Here is a 27,745-nt window from a genome sequence, read left to right as displayed (position 1 = left end):
CAACAATCGAGTCCCGCCCCACCAGTCTGTGCCATCTTGTATTTAGCAAGAACAAAAACGGTTTATGAAACAAGTCCAGTCTCAGGATGGGGCGCAGATTTTAGTACGAATTTTGAAAGTGTGTTTAAAAGCGGGCCGGTGTATCTGGACAGTATGCTTGGAGGTAGTAAGCTGCGCGGAAACGACAACCACACCCCACATAGAAGCTAATGTAAATGTTGAGAGCTATCAAAACTAAGCTATTCGGTTAGCTGATGCTAGTAACCCAGTAACGGCAGAGAGACACTGCTGGCCAGCCCGAAGTTTACAGGAAAGCCGGCGTAATTCGTGAGTCGTCGATTAATTATACGGTACAACATCAGGAGGACCATCTGTGGACATGGGCCAAACGTGGTGGTAATCGTCTGAAGAGAGGGATACCCGGGCTATGAGGATAAAGGCTCGTTAGCCTGCCTGCTAACAGTTGTTTTTCGGTTCAGAGCGGAACCACAATAAGCCGCGGTAAGTAAATGCTACATCTGCCAGCTAACTGTACCACAAATGCTAGCCAACCTAGTTAGCTCATCCAGAGGTTTTCAAACTTGGCTCCGGGGACGCCCAGTGATCTTGAATTTTTCACTAAAAATAATTTGTATCATTCGCTACCCACAGCCTTAAGTTCCAGCATAGAGAAAATGATGGATTTCCTTTTGCATCTAAGTATTTTTTTGTGTTGCTAAATCGCAGGAAGTAGTTTACGTAATTTTGCCTAAAGGATAGACCATTGTAGTAGTTGTAAAACAACAAGCAAACCCTTTCATCATCAAACGGCATCCTTTGGGTTGACTGCGTTGTTTCACGCTGGGTCTGGTGATCGCCTTTGCGACACCTCCAAAGATGAAGGCTGACGATTATTTAGATGATCGACTATCCCGTTTATCAGTGTGACCGGTGGTTTAGCGTTAGGTAAAGCACGTATCCGTTTAACCACAACGATTGTACACACAGTCTACTTTCCGGATGGATGATCTCCGCCATGTACTCTTTGGAGCAGAAGCAACACACAGACATGTTCAGCTAATGTTATTTAAATGAAAGGCCATGTCTAACTCTAGTCACAACAAACACAATTTGGGGTTTGTTAATATCTGGTCACTTGAGCTGCTGTGGGAAATTAATATACAAGGGTGGAGTGGAAGTCTTTCATGCTGTTGCAATTTCTAAACCGAACTATGTTAATAGATTAGTGGTTTTGCTTTTAGTTTATGTAAAGGTTGTCATTTTTTGCTACTACTACATTTGTATCGGTGTCCCCACATGGACACAGATGGCGTACATTTGTAGTATAGCAACGATTCATATATAATTGTTGCCATTCATGAAGCAGTTTTTGGATCATTTGGTGCTGAAGCTGTATTCTAAACATTTGTGTTACACCCAATTGGAATAAACACATATTGCAAATTATGTTGGCAGTATGTTTAGGTTTAATTTAAGCACCATGGCTGCTTTTTCCTAAATGCAAAATTAGTTTGATTGAACTTTTAGTTAGTCAACGCTCATAAACCTCTAAATATGGAGCTTCTGCAATGCTTAACAGTTTCCAAGATTGGTCAGCCATGTGATCTTGGTCATTCGGCACCAGTGACACACTGAGTTTTAAGTCTCGCATTATGTTCCAGGTCTGGGATTTTGCTTCCCTTTTTTTAATGCACACTATTGTCTTCAAATGTAGCTTGATTGAACATGTGCAGTATGAGTTAGTTTTTTTCCATGTAATGAGTTGAGGAACTTGTTTACCCAGTGTTGCATGTTTCTATGTGTTAGAACAGTATTCCTTGGAAATAGGAAAAATTAACTGCCAAGATGTTGTTTCGTTTCAAAGATTAAAGGGTCGTCATTGCATGTCAGCATGAAGCTGAAAAATGGCTAAAAATATACAAAGACTTCAGGCATCATCTTCTTTCAAATGATTTTCACCTGTAGACAGTAGCTGTATTAATCTACCTCCTTAGAATATCATCAGGCCAATGGGTGCCACATAACGCATATCTGAAAACTGTATTGGAGGGAGTTGGGAGAGTGAGAATCTGTCTATTTGTCTAGCACAGATTTGCCAGAGTTATTACCCAGCAACACTTAGAAGAAGAACAAGCTTTGCTGTGCTACATTAAATTGGGACCCTATGGTGGTGTCCATATAGTCGGACTTACTGAGGCCTAGATGTGTGATTAGCTCTGTAAAATTCCAGGTCTACGAACATAATGGCATTTATGCTAATCCTCAAACTTCTTTCTATTGGGGTCCAAGACCATAGTTACCATCGAAACATGAGCCAATGCGTTACTGCTTCATCATGACCTTCATGACAAGACACTAAGGGGAAGACAAAGTACATTCCTCACGGTTCCTCCTCACACTAAAATGATTTGGCCTTGCCCCCTGTCTGGTGAAATGTTTTACCATAAAATAAAAGCTTTCTTTGCAACATAATTAAAAGGGGATCCCAGTTTTCATCCCAAGTAACCCTTGAAGGACACACAAATTCAAAATCCAAGCACATATTTCACAGTTATACTGGTTCAAGCTCCATAAATCTAAGTTCTTCGTGTACTTTCAATGCACACAGAGAAACTGAGAGTTTTGTTCTAGAAGCTGCTTTCATGTCATTAATGCTTTTAACGTGACACATTTCAGCCCAAATTGAAAAGTTAATATTTGAAATGCATTCATATCGAAGTGCACTTTGTGTGCACCCTGCACTTGCGCTGATGTTTGTGTCACTGTTTGTGGCCGTGTTGTTTTCCCTTTTTTAGTTGTAACTGGCTCTCTCCAGTTCTGCAGAATTCTCAGTTTTAACATAATGGTTTCTCTTGTAGCTGGTGGTTGCCTTCATGTCTCAACCTGTCAGATGATTACTGTCCCACACAGATCAACTGTGGAAGATAAGATTTTTTTAATCACCACAGAGTTGCAAAGCTAGTGCTGTTACACTAAAGGCAGTCAGTCAGGAAATTACTAAAATATTACAGAATCTTGTGTATATTTAGTGTAAATTTTTGTGATGTTTTGGTTCATGAGATGTAGTCTTGCAAATGGGTCACGAGTACAAGAATGCATTTTCCAGTGTGTTTAACTCATTAATTAGATGGTTTTCCTACCAGCTGAAGTGGAAAACGGCCTTCAAATGCAATATGGGACAGTCTTCATGTTCTAAAAATAAATGGAAGGGTAGCCCTTCTACCATAATTTAGGTTACAACATTCAAACTGTATGAATACAAGAATCTAAAACTCCTGCCTGGAGTAATTTCCAGTGACACTAAATCCACCTGCACCATGTAAGTACTAACCTGTGCTCTGCCCTGTTGTCCAGGCCCTGGCCATGCCCTCGAATGCTCGGGCGGGCAATCTGAAGGACCCAGAGGTGGCAGATCTCTTCTGCAAAGATGATCCGGAGAAGTTGTTTGCAGACCTCCGTGAGATCGGCCATGGAAGCTTCGGAGCCGTATACTTTGTGAGTATGCTGTAAAAACAACATGCTCTTAGTATTCATATTGATTTTTTTATAGTTTATCTTTAGTTTAGTTTTAGATTATCTTGAGTTTTAGCACATCCCTTTCAATCACACTTATGAACTATGCAAAGGCTGCATAACTTAATTGAAGTGCAATTTGCTTCAAATCAGATTGTTTTGTGTGGCAACAGAAGTCATTATTTTAAAGCTTTATCTCTATTAAACATATTTTACTGTTTGAGAAAGGGGGGGTAGTATATGGCCAGAGCCCTCGACAGGTTTTGTTCAACCCTATCACAGATCACAAGTGTTTAGATATGGTATGAAGAAAGCAGGGCAGACAAATCCTTGGGTCAGAAGCAGCTGCTATCCTTTGTAAGTTGAATCCCATAATAGTCACCCAGTCATTCCCTGCTGTCCAGTACAAAGCAAAGACCTTAGCGTGACTGGGTGAACTTAAAGAAAGCCAGACTTAATGTATGTTTGCTGTTGTAGAGTTCAGAGACATTCAGTTGGGAACCTATAGAAAGCGTCTTGATTCCAGCACAAACTAAATCTGGGGCTGTAAATAAACGTGCACAAGACACACAGCTTCAGTGCTACAGCTTCACCAGAGCTCAGTGGCAGCCAACTACTTAGGCTCACAGTATTACCACAGCATAAATGGGTGTGAATGTCAGAGTGTCAGAAAGAAACAGAAATCGTTTGGACATAGGAACTGATACAAAGCTCTGATTATTAGTGGTCAATTGTTTATTCAGCTTTTGGAAGCAAACACCACTAATCTGTATTAACAAGTGAGATATAAACAATGATTCTGTGCTGTAGAACTAAACTAATCATTTATATTATCAACATTTGGCCTGTTACCACCTACTTGTTGAGATATTGTTGAAGAAAGTCTTAAGTGCTCACATGTTAGTCATTTTTAAAATGTATTTCACTTATGTGCACACAGAGCTCAGGAGGCCTGACAGTACCCAGTGTTCTTCTGTGTGGGTTTCAATAATTCAATCTTATCTGCATTTTATCATTTATAAAAGAAACTGTGAATATGATCCCCCCCACACACACCTAATTAGAAAAACAGTGGGAACACAACATGTGTATGTACTAAGCTGCAAGTCTCATTTTACCTGTAAAATATTCTTCAGGCTCTGTGGTAGACTAACACCTCCACAATGTTCTCACTGGCACACTGGATGTCTGAGTTTCAGAGGATCCTTAAAAGGCCCTAAGAGATGGGCTACGAAAATAAACAATGTGCATCAATTTGCATCAATTTAGCAAGAGTGCCACTGCGTTCATACAGTGTTTCCTCCAGACTGTGTAAACTCTGTCACTGGATCCATGTCCTCAGTAAGGGCTCATAAAACCTTTATGTAAGATGTTAGATGATAATGTTAGAAATGGTGTTACAACTCTTCATCCTATTAATGCTATTGCTTTTAAAAAATGATTCTGCTCAAATAAGCGGACAGGCATCATGTAGCTTTGTTGATAGTCTAGTGAAGCAGTTTGTGTCATCACATTGCAATTCGATTTTATCTGCTGACTAGTGGCAACATCCTCAGTTGGGAATTAGTATAAATCTCTTTGGAGGAATAAGTACTTGGCATAGCTTTGAGATATGAGTATTTTATCCTAGTGATGAAGTTTAGTTGACATCTCAATTGAATCTTTATTCTTGGCTCATTGAGCAGGGTGGAATGCTGTTGTGGTACCACCTAGTGGTCTTATTTTAAACGTCAACTTTGTGTTTTAGTTAATTCACAGCAGCATTGATGCAAGATGAACACTACCAAGATTCTTTTATTTCCTTCTCAAAATGAGCTGTTTTCATTTGGATTTCACAAAATGTCATTCAGGTCAATTTGAGAGAATAAAAGTAAGTCCTGTATTTATTTCTGGTAACATGAAAACTTTTCTGTAGCCATGAACCTGATCAATGTTTTTCCAACTGCCAGTTCTTGACATTTGCTAATTAAAATGTTGTTGCTGACCTGCTACAGGACTTACAGAACCTGTAGTGTCAGTTTGTTCCCTCAGTTGGCAGGATAAATACTGCGTAGCTCAGTGGGGAAAGACTGTTTGATGTCTGTGCAACAAAACAACAGGTTCCTGTTCACACTGTCCTGTCATGTTCCGTTCCAGTGCATGTGTGAAAGGGGCTGTAAAAAGAGCTTCCACCCCTCTGCTATGTCACTCATTATTTCTGTTGTCTAATAGGCCCGAGATGTGCGCAATAATGAGGTGGTGGCCATCAAGAAAATGTCCTACAGTGGTAAACAGACCAATGAGGTATCAAACAATAAAGATGCTTATCTAGTTTATGGGTTGAACTGTGCTATAACTTTATTGACCTGGGCATCCACCGTTTGTCGTGTTCATGTGCAGAAATGGCAGGACATCATTAAAGAGGTGAAGTTCCTGCAGAAACTTCGCCACCCAAACACTATTGAGTATCGGGGTTGTTATCTAAAGGAGCACACAGCATGGGTATGTAGTGTTTACTGTAATGTCTTAACTTTTGGAAAAAAGATGCCATTTTTGTGAGAAACTAAACACAATTGCTAAGAAAGAAATATGATTTTAACTACATAATATTTTGCTTGTGTGTGCGTCTCCGACGATGCTTGTGATGGTGGTGGTTCTCAGTTGGTGATGGAGTACTGCCTCGGTTCAGCCTCAGACCTCCTCGAAGGTTAGTTTGTCCCCTACACAAAACAAGTTAATTGAAGTATCTTTATTTTGTGATTGTGACTCTTCATTTGTATTTTCCTTGCAGTTCACAAAAAGCCACTCCAGGAAGTTGAAATAGCTGCTATTACCCATGGTGCACTGCAGGGATTAGCATATCTTCACTCTCACAATATGATTCACAGGTAACTTCACAGGTCTTTTTGTTTTTAGTAGCATACTATGACAAATCCTGGTAAAAGAGTTATATAAACAGGTATCAGTTACAGTTCTATTAGTTCAGCACAAGTCACCTAATGTTATGCTTCTGTTTAATAAACGTAGCTATATACATTGTCCATGTGTCCACTCATTTTTGGTTCCTCCTGTTATTATTTGTTTATTTGCAATACAAAAATCACAGAAAACAACTCCTTTCCACAGAATACTGAGAAATATATGAACTTAACACATAACCAGACACCTTTTTGCATTTGTGGACTTTAAAAATCAAAACAGAAAGCTGGGTTAATTGTTGGTTGTGCTGTTTATGTAGCTAGTGAATAACTGTAGAAACTTCTCTTTCCTAAGACGGCAGAAACCAGTGTAAACACTAATCCAAAGCCTGTACTGATTACTGACTGTACTTCTGGTGTAGACATGGCATCAGGTTCATTCAGAGGAAAACCTTTATTTTTTCTTTAGGGACGTGAAAGCGGGCAACATCCTGCTGACAGAGCCCGGTCAGGTCAAACTCGGGGACTTTGGTTCTGCGTCAATCGTGGCTCCCGCCAATTCCTTTGTTGGAACTCCTTACTGGTAAGTGTTCAGGTAAAACCTGAACATTGTTATTGTCTTTTTATTTTAATGTAGTTGATGTATGAGTACAGAAATTTGCTTTTTTTTTTATTATTTTTTTATTTTTATAAAATATTTGTCTAATGCATCTCCCTTTTTTAGGATGGCTCCAGAAGTAATCTTGGCCATGGATGAGGGCCAGTACGATGGCAAAGTGGATGTCTGGTCCCTTGGCATCACCTGCATTGAGCTGGGTATGAACTGCAATCTCACTGTGCTGTGTTACTTTGTTTCATGTCTCTCTTTATGTATGAAAAAAATCACAGTGTGGTGCTGCGATACCTTTTACAGCTGAGAGGAAGCCCCCGCTGTTCAATATGAATGCTATGAGTGCCTTATACCACATCGCTCAGAATGAAAGCCCGATCTTGCAGTCCAATCACTGGTGAGAACATTGTCTCCTTTTGCCTGTTTTCAGTTTAATTGGCAACAATTAAAACTGCTCATTTTGTTTCTTCTATAATTTTCTTTACTAACATCCTCCCAATTATTTTCTCCAGGTCTGATTCCTTCCGCAACTTTGTTGACTCTTGCCTACAGAAGATTCCCCAGGACCGGCCTACCTCTGACGTGCTGCTAAATGTGAGCACAAACACAGCCAAAATCCAGTACCATCTAATTAATACACATATTTATTTAAAACTGTTTGCTGCAGTGTAGTCAGTTTATCATTTGTATTCATTGCCTTTAGCATCGCTTTCTGTGTCGTGAGCGTCCGCTGACAGTGATCATGGACCTGATTGCGCGGACAAAGGACGCAGTCCGGGAGCTGGACAACCTACAATACCGCAAGATGAAGAAGATCCTCTTCCAGGAGACTCAGCAAAATGGCCCCGTGTCCGAAGGAGGAGAGGATGAAGAGGTGAGGGGTGGAGGAAGAAGAAGCAGAGCAGAGTAGGAACAAGTTTATATACAGCTTCTGTGGTACAAAATATTTTAATCACGGTGACAGGAGGTGGAGCAGTACCTATTGCGGACAGGCACCGTCAACAGCATGGAGAGTTCACAGTCCGTTCCCAGTATGTCCATATCAGCCAGTTCACAAAGCAGCTCAGTCAACAGCCTGGCTGATGCTTCGGACGACAGCAGCAGTGAGATGGCCATGATGCAGGAGGGAGAGCACACAGTCACTTCCAACAGCTCTATCATCCATCGACCTATGGTAAACCTTAGCCCAGACTCATACTGTCATTTGCAATGAAGCCTTTTTAAATATTGACATTGATATATTTTTGGTAAGTTATTTAGGTTGTTTTTTATGTAGTTAGATCAATTGGCCCTGGCTTTAGCCCAATGGTTATTGCCCAGGTTTCTAGGTTCAATCTCCACAGTGAGGGGTTGCGTTAGGAAGGGCATCAGGCATAATAACTTGCCAAATCAACCATGCAAATTAATCGCTGTGGTGACTCCTGAAGGGATAAAACTGAAAGGAGTTACCTTTTACCAGATGAATGTATTAAATGTTAGGTTCATTTTTGTTTTACCTTGTATGTAAATATGTGAATTTATTTTATCATTTCCTATTCCTACACAACATCCTCAGGGTCAGGATAACATCTATGATGACCCTTACCAGCCAGAGATGGATCAACCCCAGGCTCCATCCACTGGACGGCGTCGAGCCTACTATCGCAACCGTGATCACTTTGCCACCATCCGAACTGCCTCATTGGTAGGATCCACTTCAACAAACACTGCTTATAATATTTGGATATTTAAATATGAAGTTGAAATCTTCCACACTTAATATCTATATTTCACAATCTTTCAAGAGCCCAGTGCCTATACATCACACCTGATTGCGTCCTTCCCTCCCTGTCCTCCAGGTGACTCGTCAGATCCAGGAACACGAGCAGGGCTCTGCATTGCGAGAGCAGATGTCGGGATATAAACGCATGAGGCGACAGCACCAGAAGCAACTGATGGGGATGGAGAACAAGCTGAAGGCAGAAATGGACGAGCACCAGCTAAAACTAGATAAAGAGCTAGAGAACCAGAGGAACAGCTTCTCTACCGAAGCCGACAAGTTGGTCAAGAAGCACCAGGCCATCTTGGAGAAGGAGGTGTGTTTGACAGATATTTATATTATATTTGACATAAATAGTTTAATCACTTGAAGTATAGACTTTTGTCAGCATTTAATAAGGGAACAAGCTTTTTGTAATAAAAAATGCACAATTAGGCTGAATTACATTTTTTTTTTGTTAATGTTGAGCATGCATTATTTCCCTGTTCATTATAACTAAATGATTAATAATCGAATAATCTAATCTACAAGTTTATCCTCTAATTCAAGATTAAAGCAGCATTTTATTGACTTTTTTAACTTGGTAACGTCATCATTGAACAGTGCTTGGTTTACACACTGTATTTTTCCTCCTGCAGACTAAAGCAGCTCTGGCAGAGGAGAAGAAGTTCCAACAGCATATACTGGGCCAGCAGAAAAAAGAGCTGACCAGTTTATTGGAGTCACAGAAACGACAGTATCGACAGCGCAAAGAGCAGCTGAAAGAGGTACGAGCTTGCCTTTAACGCATTCAAATCAGAGAACAGTCCCTGTGCGTTTTGTTTGGATCCATTCATAGAGAAGGCAGATCCGTTTTCTACTACTCTCAAAAACACACAGTTTTTACCTCTGATCATGTGTGACGTTTGCGTTTCTTTTTTTTTTTTACCAGGAGCTGAGTGAAAACCAGTCGACTCCAAAGCGTGAGAAGCAGGAGTGGTTAATTCGTCAGAAGGAATGTATGCAGCAAATGCAGGCGGAGGAAGAGGCCAGCCTGCTCAGGAGGCAGAGGCAGTACTACGAGCTGCAGTGTCGCCAGTACAAGAGGAAGATGCTGCTGGCTCGCCACAACCTAGAACAGGACCTTCTCAGAGAGGTAAGAACTTCCAGCCACGTTATTTTGTCACTAGGGCAGTGCAGGGAGATGTTGCTTTTGTTTTTTGTTTTACTTTTATTGTCTGGTGAATTTATAATATTTAAAAAAAAAAAAAGATTGAGGACCTTTTTTTTTTATTTTTTTTTTTTTATTTTTATTTGGCATATAACCACAGTGACGTGTTATGAGGGAAGAATTGTTAATTGTTAAATTTTCTGTTTAAAAGTTGCCACTTCAACATCTAATTGCAATAATGCTTATGTATAAAAACATTTTTATTTATTACATTATTTAAGGTTTAGCTGGTTCATCAGCCCACAAACACAGGACTATAGATAAAATCATGCTGACTTGTTTCATTTAACACCAGGACCTGAACAAGAAACAGACCCAGAAAGATCTGGAGTGTGCCATGCTACTGCGACACCATGAATCCACGCAGGAGCTGGAGTTCAGGCAACTGGGCTCGGTGCAACGTACTCGGGCCGAACTGATCCGAACACAACACCAAACGGAACTGACCAACCAGATGGAGTACAACAAGCGCCGTGAGCAAGAGCTAAGACAAAAACATGCCATGGAGGTCAGGCAGCAGCCCAAGAGCCTGAAGGTAACATTAAATGTATGATTATGTGTGTGTTAGTCTGGAAAAAGGATGAAGTCCTGATTGTGTTTTTGTTTCAGTGCAAAGAGCTACAGATCAAGCGCCAGTTCCAGGAAACCTGTAAAATCCAGACTCGTCAGTACAAAGCCCTGAGGAACCACCTGCTGGAGAGCACTCCCAAATCTGACCACAAAGCCGTCCTTAAACGTGTTAAGGAGGAGCAGACCCGTAAACTGGCCATCCTGGCTGAGCAGTACGACCACTCCATCAATGACATGCTGTCCACACAGGCTGTGAGTAAGGCAAGGAAACCTACGTGCACCTTCTACACCTGAAGCATCTCACTTACATAGCACTATCCTCTGCACCTCCAGCATCCAATGTATCTGTTTACCCTAAAAATACTGCAGCCATCTAGAAAATGAAAAGCAAGCACAAATAGTTATTTAAAAAATTAAAAACATAAACGTACATAATTTGTTTACAAAATGGCTGTGACATCAGTGTTCCGAGTAGATTGTGCTCTACTGATACCGAGGCTTGTCCCCGTTTGTTTCCTCAGCTGCGGCTGGATGAGACCCAAGAGGCTGAGTACCAGGTGCTGCGGATGCAGCTGCAGCAAGAGTTGGAGCTGTTGAACGCCTACCAGAGCAAGATCAAGATCCACACGGACAGCCAGCATGAGCGGGAGGTGAAGGACCTGGAGCAAAGGGTTTCTATCCGCCGAGCCCTCCTCGAGCAACGGGTACAGATGTCTGCAAGTTAATTCAAAAACTAATCCGATACAATGTTAAAACTGCCAATAAAACATTTGAGTAAATTGTGGACATGCGGGTGCTGTCTGCTGAATGGAGCTGCGTTCAATCCAGGGCTAATGTTCTGAATATTTGTTGTGTTCATTAGATCGAGGAGGAGATGCTCTCCCTGCAAAATGAACGTTCAGAGAGGATTCGGACTTTGCTTGAGCGCCAGGCTCATGAGATTGAGGCCTTCGACTCAGAAAGCATGCGCCTCGGCTTCAGCAATATGGCGCTGACTGGCATCCCAGCTGAGGCCTTTAACCAGGGCTACCCCACCCCCACTCCCTCGTCCGGATCCGGTGGCTGGCCATCACGGCCTGTGCCCCGCTCAGGCAGCCACTGGAGCCACAGCGTGCAGAACTCTGTGGCCACCCCATCCTGGCGCAGTCAGAACCACAGCGGAGGAAGCTTCAACCGGGCCGAGTCCATTACATCCTCCCATGGTCTTGGCAGGGACAGCGAGCTAAATAAGAGTGGCAGGGGCCACTCCTCCTCTTCTTCCCATCACCAGCAGCACTACCTCCCCCAGCACTACCAACACCACCAGAGCACTCCACAGCTCTACCGCGACAGTCACGAGCGTGACACACGAGAGCGAGAACGGGCTAGGGAGTGGGTGGGGGGAGGGAGCCACTACTCCCATCACCCCCAGGGGCACCTTCATCTCTCCTCCCATGCCTCTTCACAGTCCCTGGCTCTCCTGCCTCCCCCACCGCCACCTCCCCCCATCTCTCTTTCCTCGTCCTCTCCTCCCTCCTCTGCCTCATCATCTTCGTCATCGCAGGGCGGTTATGTTGGCGGTGGCCTAAGTGTTAGAGGGCCCAGTCTTATGGCCCTCAGGAACAGCCCTCAACCGCTGAGGAGGACTGCCTCTGGGGGGCCTGGTGGCAGTGGAGGTAGCGATGGAGGCCTCAGTCGCAGCACATCAGTCACTTCTCACATTTCCAATGGCTCACACCTCTCTTACTCATGAAGCCACCTGATTTAATCTCTGCTCTAATATGTGAGCTGAGTTCTGCTTCGTTAAGGAAAACCAATCAACAGGGCTACAAGTTGTTCCAGCCAAATACGTGGCTGAGGCAGAGCTATAGAATTATTTTTTTTATCCTGTTTTAAAAAAGCTTCACAGAGCTTGAGCATAGTAAAGGAAAAAAACCCAAATTTTACAAATGTAAATTATTGGATGTCCTTTCTGCAAGTGTGCACAAGGGAAAGAGAGAGAGGGTGACTTCAATGAGTTACAATGCAGCTGCCTATATTGTTAGGCAGTCAGATGTATTATAGAAAAGCAAAATGCTTACAGTACCCAGACATGAAACAAACCCATTCAAAGCAATGTTGCAGAATTTGGGACACCTTCATTCATGAAAACAAGAAAACATGTGTTGCAAAACTACCAAGTCACCAAGTCAAGTCTACGCGCTTTTGTTCCTAATGCATTGAATCTATTGCACAATTCTGATTCGTAGTGTATTTGTGTTTTAACTGCAAGGGACGGTTTTAAAGACCTCTGTGTTGGTTGGGGTCACAGAGCAGGTTTAAGTTTGCATCTAATTTTCTGCTTTTCAGTTTGGATTAAACCGAGTAACGATCGTCGGTTGTGGAGCTTCCACTTGGCTAGCGGTGCTTTAAAAACCACTGTAACTATGTAAATAATGAGAAATTGTAAGCCCGGTTTTTAAGTTCATTCGTTTAGTGGGTCGAGGGGAGTAGAACAACACAGATGATAACCAAGGGAACATTTCTTAAAAAATACATTTCTTTTTAGTGTAGTGTAGTTATATGACAATTCAAAGTTCAAAATACACTGCCATCTGTTTTTAGGACTGACAAAAGACAACTCTACCACTGCCGTTTATCTCGTCCGGGAACATTCTGACCTTTTGGGGAAATGGCTTGTTTTCTGTCTTGATGATTATTATTATTATTATGTTAATAAGCTCTGGAAGTGAGTTTTACAAAGAAAAAAGCATAGTTTGTCAGTTGCTTTGCTGGGATATGGTTGCCATACTACTAAATACCAGTCGTCTGATCCAAAATGTGTTGAATCGCAAATAAGGACATCTCCCCAGATGTCAGTGTGGCCCTTTTGAAGGGACACTGCCTGAGAGTGTTTTTTTGCGTGTGTGTGTGCGGGCGTGCAGCTCTCACAGCTTCGCCACCCCCCAATCCTCCCATGTCTGCATTTGTAGATAAGGTGTACATGTCCATTACAGATTAGTACAATTCAGTGCATGGAACATATGTACAGACAACATTTGTATGAATAACATGCACACTACCTATTTATATAAATGCATATAAATGTAAGATACCTGTGTAAATGTAGCAGGTATACTAAAGATTGTTCACTGTCACATCACTTTTGACTTTCGTTGTACTTACCAGTGTACATAGAAGCACTAACTCTCAGACTGTGTTAGAGTAATAATAATAATAATAATAATAATGGTTCTTTTGTGACGTGAGTTAAACCGATTTGTACTAGATGCAAACAAATAGATGCTATCATTATTATTACTACTACTGCAGTTGGTATATTTATGTTTGCTGAATTAAGTTTTCTTTTTTTTGTGTGTGTAATGCCAATTTTGACCACTAGGTGGGGAATAAGCGCAATGTTACTGTGAGAGCTATAAACAACATTTTTAAGGAGGACAAAAGGACTACCTTTCCCAGCATTCCCATCGAGGTCTCAGGGTAGGGGTCTATAGTTCAGGGCAGGGCTGTGTTCTTTACTCTTTTATTTTTTTGAGCCAGTATTAAGAAGTGGTGTGTCCACAGGCAAACCGAATGACATATTCCCAGATTCTTTCACTACATTTGGTGCCATAATTTTAGGTTTTTTTTTTTGTTTGTTTGTTTGTTTTTTCTTTCACGCTTTACTGTGTGAAGGACTTTCCCAGAAACACTGTAACCTGCAGAATATGGAGCCCAAAGCTGTTTGATTTGTTTGTAAGAAAAAAAGTATAAACAAATAATAGATTTGTGAAATGTAAGTAATGATCGCTTCTCATAATTTTAAACACTTTGGAGCTCCATAACAGAACTCTACATCATTCCTTAAGTAAACACCTCATCATTTGATTTTGCACAGTTCGAATGGGTAGAAAAATCCTGTGGTCTCTTTCTGCAGCCATCCCACAGGTCACGACAAGTGGAGAATAATTCAGGATTCTATTCGATTTTTCATAAGACTCCATTGCTGCTGCAGAGAGTCGACCAGAGTGTGATCTGATGCGGTCTTTAGTTGTCATGTCTACCTCATTTGCACTGATAGTAAAAGAATGTTTGAGTGGACTTAAAAAAAAAGTTGACTTTGCTAAATCTGTTTAGTTTTCGTTTTATTTCTTTGCAAATGTTGACATCAAGTGAAGAATGAGAGCAGGAGGGGACAAGTGGGTCCTCACGCCATCTCAATCTTCGGTGAGCGAATTTAGAGTGGAAGCTGTAAAGATTTTGATTCCTTTCCTCTGCTGTTACGTCACTACAAGACATGCTGGACTTGAATCCTGAGTGCAGACACTAAAGGACATTCAGTGTGTGTGTTAACATAGGTTAAAAAACATGTTGTACTGGTCTTAAATTGGTGGAAGTGTGTGGTAGAAGTCTGTTGGCTGGGGGTGGATGGACTGTTGCATCTGCATTCTTTAAATTGTTAGGACAAATGTTTTAACTGTGAGATTTCATTTTGCCAACTTTTTTTAATGCGTTATTTTGTAAGACTGTCAGTGATGACATTCCCATTTTGCCAATTAAAGCTGCACTAGGGGAAAGTAGGTCAAAATACCTCAACTAGTAAATGTTGTAGATTTGTGTGTGTGTGTGTGTGTGTGTGTGTGGGTCAGAATCACTGTTGGTTTCATCCCATCCCAAGAGTGTACATTTTCAGAATAACGGTCAGGCAAACATCGCACAATACGCTGACATTCGCATATTAATGTTTTGCCAAATCCAAATTTAAAGGTCTTTAGGAAGTTTCGTCTGCTGTTTCCTCTATCGTTGATGAATCTGCCACTGATTTCCTCATCAGTGTTAAGGTTTTTTTTTCTAAAAAAGACCACACCCAAAATCGTCAGTTATAAAATCCCAGTCATTTATCAACTAATTATTTTAACTTCACTGTCTTCACTTTTTATTTGTGGCAGGGAGTTCAAACATTTCTTTTTGCCTTTTTAAAGCAGTTCTTTTTTTAAATGTTGCTTTCACTAAGGCTTTCATTTGTGGTTAGATTTTATCTTGATGGAGAAACAAAAGGCAATACGCATGGAACCGCTCTGGAAAGGTGTTTGTTAAAATGCTGCTTTTAGATCCACTTTAATTACAATTACTTTTCCCAAAATGTCCGCCTATTCAATTTGGATTTCTTGGTGCAATTATAAAATGGTTCTGTGAGATTCTGTGTTCCTGCCTCAGCTTCTAAATGCAAAGAAAACCTCACATGCGCCTAAAAGAAAACAAAACCACCCCCAGACTGGCGTTGATGTTGGTCAGCATTAAACTGACAGGAGCAGCTATGAGGATTGAGGATATGTTGCAGTGAGAGTCAGTGTTTGTGCAGAGGATAGGATGGATGTTTGAGACATGGATGGATTTCAGTCTGTTTTTTAAGCAGGACGGTGAGTTTAACATGTTCAGGTTAAATGCAAAATGTTTGGAGGAGTGTTGGAAAAATTGGTTGTACAGAAATGTAACAAACTTTTGGAGAAATAAATGAACAAAAACAGAAGTTTTGTTTGTTTATTGTAGTTTGGTAGCTGGTTAAATATGAACATTTCTTTATGACACCCGAGTTACACTCAGGAGCCTACTGCTATACAGTACATCTACTATCTACTTTTAATTTGAATATTCAGAATATTCTGCATAATGCTTACAATAACTTAAATGCTTTAAATACATTAAATCAGTGATCGTTCCTTCTATATGACCTTGGCTACAGTCTAGGTTTGCCTAAAGTAAATCATTTTACGACCACTGCAAGTGTGTTTCCTCTTCAGTAAGAAAATAAAATAGGATACGATAGGAGTTTTTTTTTTTTTTTATTACAAAGGCTTGCTGCAAAAAGTGTTTATTTGCTTCTGCTGTCAGAGCCAAAGCACCATAACATAGCACATTTGAAAATCATCTCATATTCTCAACCTTCCAATGAACGCAAGCGATCCACGTTTAATGCATAGCATACTGTACATTTTAAACAATAAATAAATTGCTGCTTCCGTTTTTATGATTATTTTTAATTAATTTAATTACCAAAATTTTATTTAGATTTAATACTAAACAAGTCCATATAAATGTGTCCTTGTTTTCTGAAGGAAGCGATTGAATAAATATAAATGAATCTAACTTTTTTTTATCAATGTTAAGAAGAAAACTTCTAATTTCATACATTTGTTACAATCTAACAACTAGGGATTTATTTATTAATACACTTTAGACACTCTGATAGCATATTCTTAACATTATTTTTTTTTACATTTTTAATTATATAAACACAACATTCAGCAGTAACAGGCTTTAAGCATGTATTGCAAAAGTAGACAAAACATATTTTTACTTCATAAAATATTATACATATTATATTCATGTATGATAAATAATGTACGTGTGCGTTTATCTGCAGCCTGAATGTTTTCTATGGTTTATGCGTGTTCATCTTTTAATCTGAAAATAAATTCACAGGAAGTTAGCCCCCCCCCAACACGTACACACTTGCGGAAACTCGTGCAAGAAGGAAGTAATCGTCCAACCAAAGCCAGTTGTCGTTGATTGTTTCCTTTCCTAATAAGAATTGTTACCTACGTGTAGAGAGACGTCGTGATTCGGTCACAAATCTGACTCAGAATTCAAAGATGACGCAGGAAAACATTTTCCTCTTCGTTCCTAATTTGATCGGTGAGTTTTTACCGGCTCTGCCAACATGTAGCAGTTAGCTAGCTTTGCTTTAGCAATGCATAGTGGATGCTCCTATCCAAACCAAACTCCAACCAGCTAGACTTTTTTTCTGTCTAATCTTTAATAGTCAGTGAAATGCATAAACCCTCAACAAAAAAAATCAAAGAAAAACAAATATATATATATACATTTTTATTTACTCAAATAATAATAACTGTTATTGGACATTAAATTTATTGTTATTGATGAGAAATACAGTAACCAGCTAGTCTTGCTCTAATAATTAACACTTTGAATGACTCTCTGTTCCTGCAGGTTATGCCCGCATTGTGTTGGCCTTCCTGTCTTTTTACCTGATGCCCTGCTGCCCATGGCCGGCGGTCTTCTGCTACCTGCTCAGTGCTCTGCTCGATGCTTTTGACGGCCACGCTGCACGGGCTCTGAATCAATGTGTGTATCCGAAAGGCTGTAAATCCCACTTGTGATGATATGTCCAGTTCACATAAGTTATTTTTCATTCATGCAGCACTCTTGATGGATTTGATATATTCTAAACTTGTCTTCTATAATGTCTGTTTTTTTTAAATATTCGCTTTGCTGTATTGCTATATAGAAGTTTTTGCCAAGGATTCAAGAAGGACATGTTAAATATCCCCTTACTTGTCACAGATCAACATTTATAAAGAAAGCTTTCATCCCTGCTGAGACAGGGATGCATTTATGACAAACACACAGATCAGGTCATCATGCTCGTCCTGTTTTTCCATTTGGTGATGTTTTCTATTAGCCACCAAGTTTGGAGCCATGCTGGACATGCTGACAGACCGCTGCGCTACCATGTGTCTGCTGGTGAATCTGTGTCTCCTCTACCCCTCATACACCTTTCTGTTCCAGCTTAGTATGTGTCTGGACATCGCCAGCCACTGGCTACACCTGCACAGGTATGGCAGCTCTAGTCTTTACCAGGGTGCAGTCAGCTTAAATAGAAATAATTTAGCCTGATGGTAAAATAAAAATGAAAAACTATCATTTGTCGTGACAGGGATGAGAATAAGATTTGGTTACTGTAGATTGAGATTTCTATCTTTGTTTTCCTCAGCTCTACAGTTAAGGGCTCAGCCAGTCACAAAGCCATCGACCTGTCCGGCAACCCAATCCTTCGAATCTACTACACATCAAAGGTCAGGAGCACTGTCTTTTCGTGTCACACATAGTGTTTGTATACTGACACTTGTGTTGATCTAAAATTCATGAAAATGATGCAGATTAGTTTTTTTTTCTTGCAGCCGGTGTTGTTTGTGATGTGTGCTGGGAATGAGCTGTTCTTTTGCCTGCTCTATGTCCTTCATCACATCCAGGAACCTGCTGGTAAGAACTTTCCCTTTCCTCCCCCTGGTTTTTATTGATTACTACACCAAGGCTTCAATTAACATCCACTGACATTAAATTGCCACTAGACTCCAGCAAAAAGGTTTTAAGAGCAAGAGGTTTCATTAAACCTTCCCTTTTTATATCATTCTAAAAACAGAATAAACACTAAGCTGTATTAGTTTTTTTTTGACTTAAATATCATTACTATAAACAGAGAAGCATGTTTTTTTTTAAATGCCCCCTTTAGTATTTTGTGGTTAGTAATCATAGTTGTGTCTGTGCTCTTCTCCAGCCTGGATCTACTGGCTGCAGGGCCTCTGTGGAACAATCTGCCTGCTGAAGTCCGGCATCAGTGTCCTACACCTTATCTCTGCCTCGCAGAACATGGCTGCCCTGGATGCCAGTGAACGAGAGAAGGCCATGAAGCGACAGTGACAGGTCAGGGGGACTCGGTCAGCTGAGACCTGATTGATGAATCCACCATGGTTATGTTTATTTTTTTGTAAAGGGATTTGTGTAAAGGGAGTTTGTGGACCATTGAGTTGAAGACTGAACATCACAAAGTAAAGAAAAGAATGACCAAAACTACCAAGCTTTCCTATTCCGAATCGAAGAAGTAGAAAAATGACCATTTCCTTTAGTTTATTTTCTCTGACTCATTTCACAAACAGTGACACTATAACATGGTTCAAATTGTGATAGAGCTTAACTTGCAAAGATGTTGCTTTACTACAAAAACTATATCTGAATATAAATGAATGTATGCCAGTAAAATTAGATTTTACCCATATTGCTTAAAGCTGGATAAATTTATGGAGATGGTTGCTGCTTTTGTGCCTCTTAACAAATTGAAGACTTCTTCAGTATGTTTGCCAGATGTTCCTCGAGCTGAAGAGGAAAAAATTAGTCTACTTTCTCACCTAAAATGTAACTATTTTCAGGTCATAAAAAGTTAAGATAGATGGAACAACCAACTAATAAATCAAAAGAAATTATGAAAATATTTATTGGGTAAGCGCAAATCTTATTGTTTCCATAGTCTTTATGGAAGTACAAAAGAGACCCTACACTATCCAGTTTGTGGCACACAATTTCACGATCTGTTGGCTTTAGTATCATAAAGTTGTTTACTATAACTGTCCTATAGTAAAAAATACAATACAATCACAGTATGTTTGAGCTCTAGTTTTTTTTTTTTTTTTTTTTACAAAAAAGATTGACTCAGTGAAGCCTGGTGTATTGAACTATTGTTTGTAGTCTTAAATATTATTCATTAATGTCTGTTATCTGGATCAGATGCTCTGCAATCAAATGGCCCATTTGAAAAAGGTTTGATCTGTAAAACATTTTCAAAAACCTAATCTTTCCTTATTCATATTTTCCTGTTTGTATATGACAAATAAATTCAAATTACATCCCTGAAACGATGGCTTAGACCAATATAAATGAAGCAATGCAGATGCTTCTTTACTAAGCAATTGACAGGAAGTATGTTGATACATTCTACTTTTGTGACCTCTTCACAGCCCCTCGTCCTGCTGTTGCCAATGTTCACAGGCTGATGTCCCTGTTGATATCTTGATGTCGATCAGATGATACTTATTTAAAATTTCTTGATATTCTTTAAAGGTGGTAGGAGTGTTTTTTTATCTACTTAGAAACAGTTATGAAAGTTGTAATTCACATGAGGAGTACCAAGTATTAAAGTTAAGTCGATGAACTGTGTGCTGCTATATTAGATGAAATGTAAAATGTTTTATTGCAGAATGTGTTGAAATATAAATATTTACTTTGTTTTGGAAGGAACTCATGTTCTAGAATGTGATCTTAAAAAGTACAATGTTATATTTAAACTATATGTAAACTGGTATTTTAGTTAAGATAGAGATTAATAGTGGATGAAGTGTTCACATTGTTTGAATTCACTTTAAAAGTATCTGCAAAATAAATACAATGAACAATTGAATGGAGGTTTGTTGGCTTCTCATTTTGTAGACTTTACTAGGTATTAAAATAATTCCAAAATGCCAACATAATATTGTACTAAACATCTGAATTTTTGTCTCAGTCTTATACACAAGGTAATTTCAACATCACTCCGGCCACATTTTAGCCCAGTTCACCAGTCCTGTTTAGCCCGAACCCACATCAACTCAGGCCCTCTTTACCTAGTTCCCCTAAATCCAGGAGCTGTGCTGCTATTAAATGTCTTTTATTTAATAATAAATGAAATTGTCGTGTTTTTAAAAAGTAGTCAGAAAGATTTATTATATTTGCATTCTTTAGCCATAAACTTTGAAAATTATCAAACATTCAGTGTTGTGTATTCATTTATTTACAGTTTTTGCTAAAGACCCTTCATATGCCCTTTATGGTGCATTTACTGTACCTCATCACATTTTCTTGCTCACCCTTAGGTGGGAAAATAACTGGTGTTTATTTTTTTATTAATGAAACTAATCTAGGACGAATATTGGGATGTTTCTCACAAATACCTTCTTCCTTGTAGGTCAACGTAATTAATCACATAAGCATTCAACAAACAGGCGAACCTGAAATGTATAATTTCTGAACCGAGTTTGGTTTGGACGTCACGCGTAGTCGGCCAATATCCAGCTGTTGCACTTGCGCGCATCGTTACCTTTAAGATTCTGAGATAAAGCCTTGTTTTAGCTAAACGCGACACCATTTTAGCTAAGAGTTCGGTGTGTCCGGCAAACCCGGTCCAGGTGACGGATGTTTAGAAGCGCTAAAAGGATTTTTTTTCTTTTCTGTCAAGTACGGGGAAACTGACGGAGGGAGCGATTCGGTAAATGTGCGATTTCATTATTTGTCGGCCTACCGACAACTGGCGGCGGCGGCGGGGGCGAGAGGGACGGGACGAGAGGAGAGGAGGAGACGGGGTCCGCTAGGAGAGGAGGGTGCATACACAAAATACTTTCCCTTTAAAGCGGAGAGGGACAGAGGGGGCGAAGAAGAGATAAAAAAAGAAAAGGAAGAAAGACAGAAAGGGAGGGTGGGAGAGCGATGGAGAGACTTTGAAAAAAAAGAGAAAGATGTCATCCTGTCGATTGAGACACCGAGGCGGAGCCATGGACCGCGGCCGACCAGGAGCTCTCTAGTTAGGGGACGTACTCTACTCAACGCCGAGGCTCGGGACCTGACGCTGCGGCCTTTTCGGAGCTACGGCAAAATTAAATGCCTTCTCGCCAGCTGCTGACTATGATTAGCACGACTCGATTACTCATCCATCATATGCATAAAAATTATATCTATTTTGCATGCAATTCGCAAAATGTCTTTACAGTAGACATAAGCAAATTCTATTAAAATGCACCATTAAAGCAAGCATCATACCAACCATTTTGTCGCATTTACAAAAGCATCTTGACAGTGTCTGTATATTGCCAACAGATGTGCATAACTCACAGAGGTCTAATTATTAAGTCGTAGATAATTTACGCCAAACATCGTCCGGTGTCATTGTAGATTTCCATTAATTGAGCCAGGCAGGTGAAGCAGAGCAGCCGTACAGGCCTCACGTTTGGTTTTCATAGCAGCAGCTGGAGCGTTCCTTTCCTCGGCTCTGTTGCCCTCCTCCCTCCCCTGCTTTAGTCCCAGCCAGGTTAGCGTCTAGTCCGGCAGGATGGATACCTCCTGGAGCAATTTCCTCTTTCAGGTAAGTGTTGATTGATGCTTGAGGAGCTTTGGGGTTTTGTGGAGGGGGTGGGGGTGCTATGAGGAGAAAACAGCGGGGTGTTTGACTTTTTTTTTTAATTTCTTGCATGGGGTTAAAGCGGGAGGGTGGAGGTCACCGAGGGGTCAGGATGAACCTTGGCTCCTCAGCTGTGGTTTGGATGAGGACTCTGGACACGCAGACATGTTTATCAAATATTTGGCTGTATTAGATTAGATCACTTCTTGCGCAAATTCACTAACAACAGAAACTGAAACGAGGGGGCTCTGTGCTGTTTTTTACTAGTGTCTTCACTGGTACTGATCATATAAATTTGTGTGTTAATGCTCAGCTAACGTTGCACCGCCATCCTCCATATTTCTGTACATTATATTGTGCTCAAAGCAGCTCACTTGAAGGTTACTGCATAGGACTTTAATGGCAGGATGTTTACTGATACACAAGGTATCAGGAGGAGCAGTTATTTAGAATTGGAATAATAAGCCTATGTCTGTGCAGCATAAAGTAACTTATTTAAAGGCTGTAAAAAATAACTTCACAGACAAAAAGCAGTGAAATATTAAAAAAAACAATTTCTTTAGTTACTTTCTATTAATCAGTCAGAGGTTGATAACCCAGATTCTGCTTCTATATGTCAAATCTTGCCAGATGTTTGATAGTTTAGACAGAGTATAATGAGCAACTGAAACAAGGCCGAAATGCTCCCATACTACAGTGTTTTTCCAGTACTGATATCTCAGATCAAGTTTTGTCCTATTTTTAAACTTTGTAGTTCAATCCTCAGTTGAATCATTAAAAGTAAACAGAAGTAGCCTCAACGTAGGGAACCTGTCTGCTTCTTGGGGATTAAACCAACATGTTTTGTTTAACTGTGGCAGACGCCGTCGACTCAGAGCCAGCCTGAGACGCCCCTTCAGTCTGAACTGCTGCCTGATTTGACAGGAGCTGCACAGAGTCCTTCAGAAGAGCACATTGTGACGCCGCCGTCTACTGTTGACACGGCCGCCCTGAGTGAGGAGCCTCTACCTGGTGAGACAGGGAGGATTTCTGTTGTAGTTTACCATGAAACATGCCTAGTTTTGATTGTATTGTACATTGATTTTTTTAAATTAATTAAACCAGGGTTGGTAAACCATTAAGCCAGGATGCACACTGGTGTAAATGTAAAATAACCAATACTCTGTTGATCTGTTTGGGAATAGAAAATACACACATACGTATACCCTGCATTGATAAGTCTCAAGGTACCTTCATTCTGGGAGAATTAATTTAGTTATTGTGCTGATTTGGTTTTTTTTTTGTTTCGATGTATCTTGAATTTATTTACTTTGGTCAACACATTTATTATATAGAATAATTCTATTTGTTTGAAAATAACTAAACAAGGTGCAGAAGTGTTTTGATGGATACATTCCTCCACATACAGAAACAGCATCATATCTAACAAGCAGTGGTAAAGGGCCGTGGTAACTTGTATGAAAATATCTTTTAAATAGCATTGCAAAATTAATGTTGAATTTTTGTCTTGTGCAGTCAAACCACTCATTAAACCGAGCCGGCCGGCCCACATCTGTGCCACCTGCAATAAAGAGTTCAAGAACAGCTACAACCTGCGGCGGCACCAGTCGGTGCACACGGGCATCAAAATGAAGGACCGAGCCAGTCGCGAGAAGGAGGACGGAGGGAAGGGAGCGCGAGTGGAGAAGCAGACAGTTCCCCTTTCGCTCCTCCATCTCACCCTACCTCCACAGCCTTCTCCTCTCCCTCCTCCTGTCCCTGTCCCGGAGACCCTCCCCCAGCCTGGTCAGCACGCCAACCAAGAGAGCCAAGTGGTCTCTGTGTCTATCCCCCCGGCAACTGTAACCATGGCTGCACCGCCTCAACCCATCCAAGCAGCTGTTGTTGTTGTTGGATCCATGGAGCAGGTGGGTTCATGGAGAAGAGAGTCATTGTGTTTAAAATGTATGGAGGGAGTTTGATGTGGCAGCCGACCCTGGCATCGTTCTGAGGGGTTTTCCTGTTTCACCACTAGTATTGACTGTGTTTGGATATTTTTCCACTTCTGTCATCTGTGTACCAATATAACTCCAGAGCTACACTTCATTTAAAGGAGGTGGTTTTACTTTAGCAGCAAACACAAGCTCAGAGTGGACAAGATGATTCCAGGTCTTTGCCCTTGCCTCATTCACCAACCTGAAACACACAAAGGTATCCCTAACTGAAAGGCGTCTACTTTTGCTTGATAGAGCCCAAATCCAATTCCTAATCCCAGCACTAACCAGGTGAGGAAGAACCACGCCTGCGAAGCCTGTGGAAAGGCCTTCAGAGACGTCTACCACCTTAACCGCCACCGACTGTCCCACTCAGACGAGAAGCCCTACTCCTGCCCCATCTGCCAGCAGCGCTTCAAGAGGAAAGACAGGATGAGTTATCATGTCCGCTCACATCAAGGCGGCGTGGAGAAACCTTACATCTGTCCTCACTGCGCGAAAGCCTTTTCCAGGTAGCAACCCAGATACGCAAAGACATGTAGCAAGTTCTCTTCTAATCTGGTGTCATGCAACAGAACATTCATTCATCTTGTTTACAAGACCCCTCAACCGTGGTTGTGTTACATTACGTAAACACATAATGAGTAAATACATACAAGTACATAGCCATATTTGAACTAGTATTTTAGTATAAGTAGTAGAGACAAGATCTTTTATGATTTGTAAAAAACTGTGTTGCTTGTGTTTTCTGGTTTTAGGCCAGACCACCTCAACAGTCACGTCCGACAGGTGCACTCCACCGAGAGACCGTTCAAGTGCACGGTAACAACTTCATCTGTCTGTTCAGCTAATATGGATTTGTGAAACATACAGAGCCATAAACATTGTAAGATGATAGCGATTGTCATTATGATAGACCACGTTTTGAATAGCACTCAAATTTGAAGAAAGCCATTTACCTTTTAATCGGAGTGTGGTTGTGTATGAAAATCAGGGAAAGATGAAAGTCCCATTTAAAACTATTAGAGTGGCACAAAGTAAAGGTCAGTTTAATTGTTTTTGCTGGGCAATTAAAAGTTACATTTCTCATACATATAACTACATACATAGATTTTGTTTCCTGGTATTTACATATAAAAACATGACTGACATGTTTCTTTTAGTATCCAGGGTTTTCAGTGAACAAGACTTCATGATATTGGCCTATTGCTGTTACTGCATATTGGATTTTAGCACCAGTACTTGCATTTTTAAATTTGGATGAACTGATACAGTTCATTAGCACCTAATTCTTTAAGGACTGCTTGAAATAGTTAGATTTGACGCATGTACTCACTTTATTGTTGCATTCTTTGTTACTCTTAGAGTATGCACTGTATTCATGCTTGGCCTGCCGCTTTCCACAGACGTGCACCTCAGCGTTTGCCACACGCGATCGCCTCCGTGCCCACCTGATCCGTCATGAGGAGAAGGTACCGTGTCACATCTGTGGGAAGCTGCTGTCTGCTGCTTACATCACCGACCACATGAGGGTCCACAACCAGTCGCAGCACCACGCCTGCCACCTCTGCAACCGCAGTAAGATGGAGGAAAAACGGAAAAACACAACTATTCAAAACAATTCAAATTTGCACAGCATTTGTTCTTTGTTCAACTTTCAGTCCTCTTAGCTTTTTAGCTTACCTTGTACTGCAGTGGACAAACAGCATATTTATACGTCTTAATTGGTTATGAATTACTATTAACAGGTTTAAAGAAATATAAAAAACTTATACTAATTAGTATACAAACCAACAGTATTTTTAATCTGTGTTTTTCAGGCTTTACCACCCTCACCTACCTGCGTGTTCATGCTCAGAAACACCATGGCCAGGAGTGGAAGGAAAGCGGAGGGGCCCGGGGCGGATTTGGGGGCACCGGGGCCGGTGGGGTGTTGCTCTGCCAGCTGTGTGGGGTGCAATGTAAAACGGCCACACAGCTTCAGGGTCACATGGGAACCCACGCCAATCAGGGTGACGGCAACCCCGACCCGACAAGCGCAGGCCCCGTGGGCACCACCAGCGTGGCTGTCACTGTGTCCAGTACTAGCACAGTGGGACTGCTGGTAACTGACTGCTCCAGTATCGCCCCCCAGCCCCACAGCTAGCATGCTGGGAGGGCGAGGGGGTTTGCGGGGGTGGGATGGGTGGGAATGGAGGCGGGGGGTGTAAGGTGAAGGTTAAACAAGGATACCTGGAGAAGTGGCATGGAAAGATATGCGCCAAAACAGGTGTGAGAGCTATTTATCTGCATGTAGTATAAACAGAAATAATGTGTATTGATGGTTTACAGTAAATTAGACAGAAAACTAACTGAACAATTGATGTTGATGATGTTTTTCAGTTTTAGGATTATTTCATAACAGACTGCCACCAGTGGGCCACGACCAGGATGACTTGCTGTGGAATTCCTCAGTGCTGACCATGGCTACATGAGGACAGCAGACTTTTGTTTTCTGCTCTGTCAGTAGCATAAAACCCACTAACATGTCTCCAATAGTACAAAACATGCTTATTGTACATGTGGCACACTCCAGATACAAACCTAAAGGGTAAAAGCCAGAAGACTTACCATCACGTCATTGTTCGATTTATAACTGACTTGCACAGCCTGTCATGATTTTGTAAAGCCTTTGCTGTTTTTACATCATATTACATTTATATTCCCTGTTATCAGTGTTTGTTTATGATGACCTTAAGACCTTAAGAACGTGACTTATCTCAGTTGTCCCCTTAATTTATTACAAACCATTGGTCTCCAGTTTGCCTTTGTCAGATACTATAGACTATGGACTCCTAACAGGACATGGGCACAGCAGTTTCAGATGGGCCATCATGTACAGTGACACACCTTTGTACAGCTGATAAAGGCAAACCAATAGTTTGTGTATATTCTCCCCATGAACATTGAATGTGCATAACTTCTCTGCTTCATATGATTTGTTCTTACTCTGGATGCTGGTTTGTAATTCTTAACAATTGCCATGTAATTTGTAGCTACCTTGGTGACACATTTTCTGTGGCTGTGCATATTGATTGTACTTGATGCATAGTGCATAGCGCCTTGTTACTACTGTATTAAAAGGCAGTAAAATGCATGTGTGGATTCAAGTTAAAATCATCTTCATGGTTGTCTTGGGTGATTGCTGGTGGTACAACTTATCCAAAACAAGAGTGGAACGTAACCAGGTACCATGTAGCCATTTACTCAGTACTGCTTGGTAGTTTAATGGTATGGCAACATCTCCAGTTGTACCTGTAACCCCTGACCATTGGGAGTAACACGCATTAGTAAATTTTGAGGACAAAAGGTTTAGAACTTGCCTTTCTGTGGAGGATGAATCCAGGAAGAGAGTTGTATTTATTTATTTGTACAGACTGCAAAGCCGCCATGGTATTGTACTCTATAAAAACATAGTCGTCAGAGTTTTAATT

The 27,745-nt window shown here is 40.8% G+C and overlaps 3 protein-coding genes across 7 annotated transcripts; all 3 read left to right on the top strand.

Annotated features, from left to right (window-relative positions):
• Position 1: 1 nt before the first annotated feature.
• On the top strand, positions 2–16,047 carry LOC114860082 (serine/threonine-protein kinase TAO2-like). Of its 3 annotated transcripts, XM_029158368.3 has the most exons (21): positions 5–163; positions 363–501; positions 3,355–3,495; positions 5,725–5,796; positions 5,893–5,994; positions 6,154–6,199; positions 6,284–6,380; positions 6,880–6,993; positions 7,135–7,226; positions 7,324–7,417; positions 7,533–7,614; positions 7,724–7,894; positions 7,985–8,194; positions 8,576–8,704; positions 8,859–9,095; positions 9,418–9,546; positions 9,711–9,914; positions 10,285–10,524; positions 10,599–10,820; positions 11,081–11,263; positions 11,422–16,047. In XM_029158368.3, exons 3-21 carry the CDS (start codon positions 3,364–3,366, stop codon positions 12,289–12,291), a joined length of 3,426 nt encoding a protein of 1,141 aa, XP_029014201.1. In that variant the 5' UTR covers positions 5–163; positions 363–501; positions 3,355–3,363; the 3' UTR covers positions 12,292–16,047. The 3 variants fall into 3 exon arrangements, with proteins under 3 accessions (XP_029014203.1, XP_029014202.1, XP_029014201.1); XM_029158370.3 differs by having other exon boundaries at positions 2–501; positions 10,599–10,811; XM_029158369.3 differs by having other exon boundaries at positions 2–501.
• A 979-nt stretch (positions 16,048–17,026) lies between these two features.
• cdipt (CDP-diacylglycerol--inositol 3-phosphatidyltransferase (phosphatidylinositol synthase)) lies at positions 17,027–20,550 on the top strand. 2 transcript variants are annotated; one of them, XM_029158377.3, is made up of 7 exons: positions 17,027–17,213; positions 17,529–17,663; positions 18,001–18,154; positions 18,313–18,394; positions 18,500–18,581; positions 18,877–19,022; positions 20,111–20,550. In XM_029158377.3, the coding sequence occupies exons 1-6, from the start codon at positions 17,171–17,173 to the stop codon at positions 19,017–19,019; spliced, it is 639 nt and encodes a 212-aa protein (XP_029014210.1). In that variant the 5' UTR covers positions 17,027–17,170; the 3' UTR covers positions 19,020–19,022; positions 20,111–20,550. The 2 variants fall into 2 exon arrangements, with proteins under 2 accessions (XP_029014210.1, XP_029014209.1); XM_029158376.3 differs by having other exon boundaries at positions 17,028–17,213; positions 18,877–20,550.
• Positions 20,551–21,063: 513 nt separating this feature from the next.
• On the top strand, positions 21,064–27,408 carry LOC114860084 (myc-associated zinc finger protein-like). Of its 2 annotated transcripts, XR_005897964.2 has the most exons (8): positions 21,064–22,263; positions 23,160–23,310; positions 23,815–24,206; positions 24,528–24,784; positions 25,031–25,094; positions 25,679–25,850; positions 26,093–26,541; positions 26,655–27,408. XR_005897964.2 is itself a non-coding variant. In XM_041071880.2 (7 exons), the coding sequence occupies exons 1-7, from the start codon at positions 22,231–22,233 to the stop codon at positions 26,416–26,418; spliced, it is 1,395 nt and encodes a 464-aa protein (XP_040927814.1). In that variant the 5' UTR covers positions 21,064–22,230; the 3' UTR covers positions 26,419–27,408. The 2 variants fall into 2 exon arrangements, 1 of the variants encoding a protein (XP_040927814.1); XM_041071880.2 differs by having other exon boundaries at positions 26,093–27,408.
• The last annotated feature ends 337 nt before the right edge of the window (positions 27,409–27,745 follow it).

Source organism: Betta splendens, chromosome 8, assembly GCF_900634795.4.
Source record: "Betta splendens chromosome 8, fBetSpl5.4, whole genome shotgun sequence".
In the NCBI taxonomy this organism is placed as follows: Eukaryota; Metazoa; Chordata; class Actinopteri; order Anabantiformes; family Osphronemidae; genus Betta; species Betta splendens.
The sequence above is the reverse complement of the archived record's forward strand: the minus strand, read 5'-3'. Positions and strand labels throughout refer to the sequence as shown.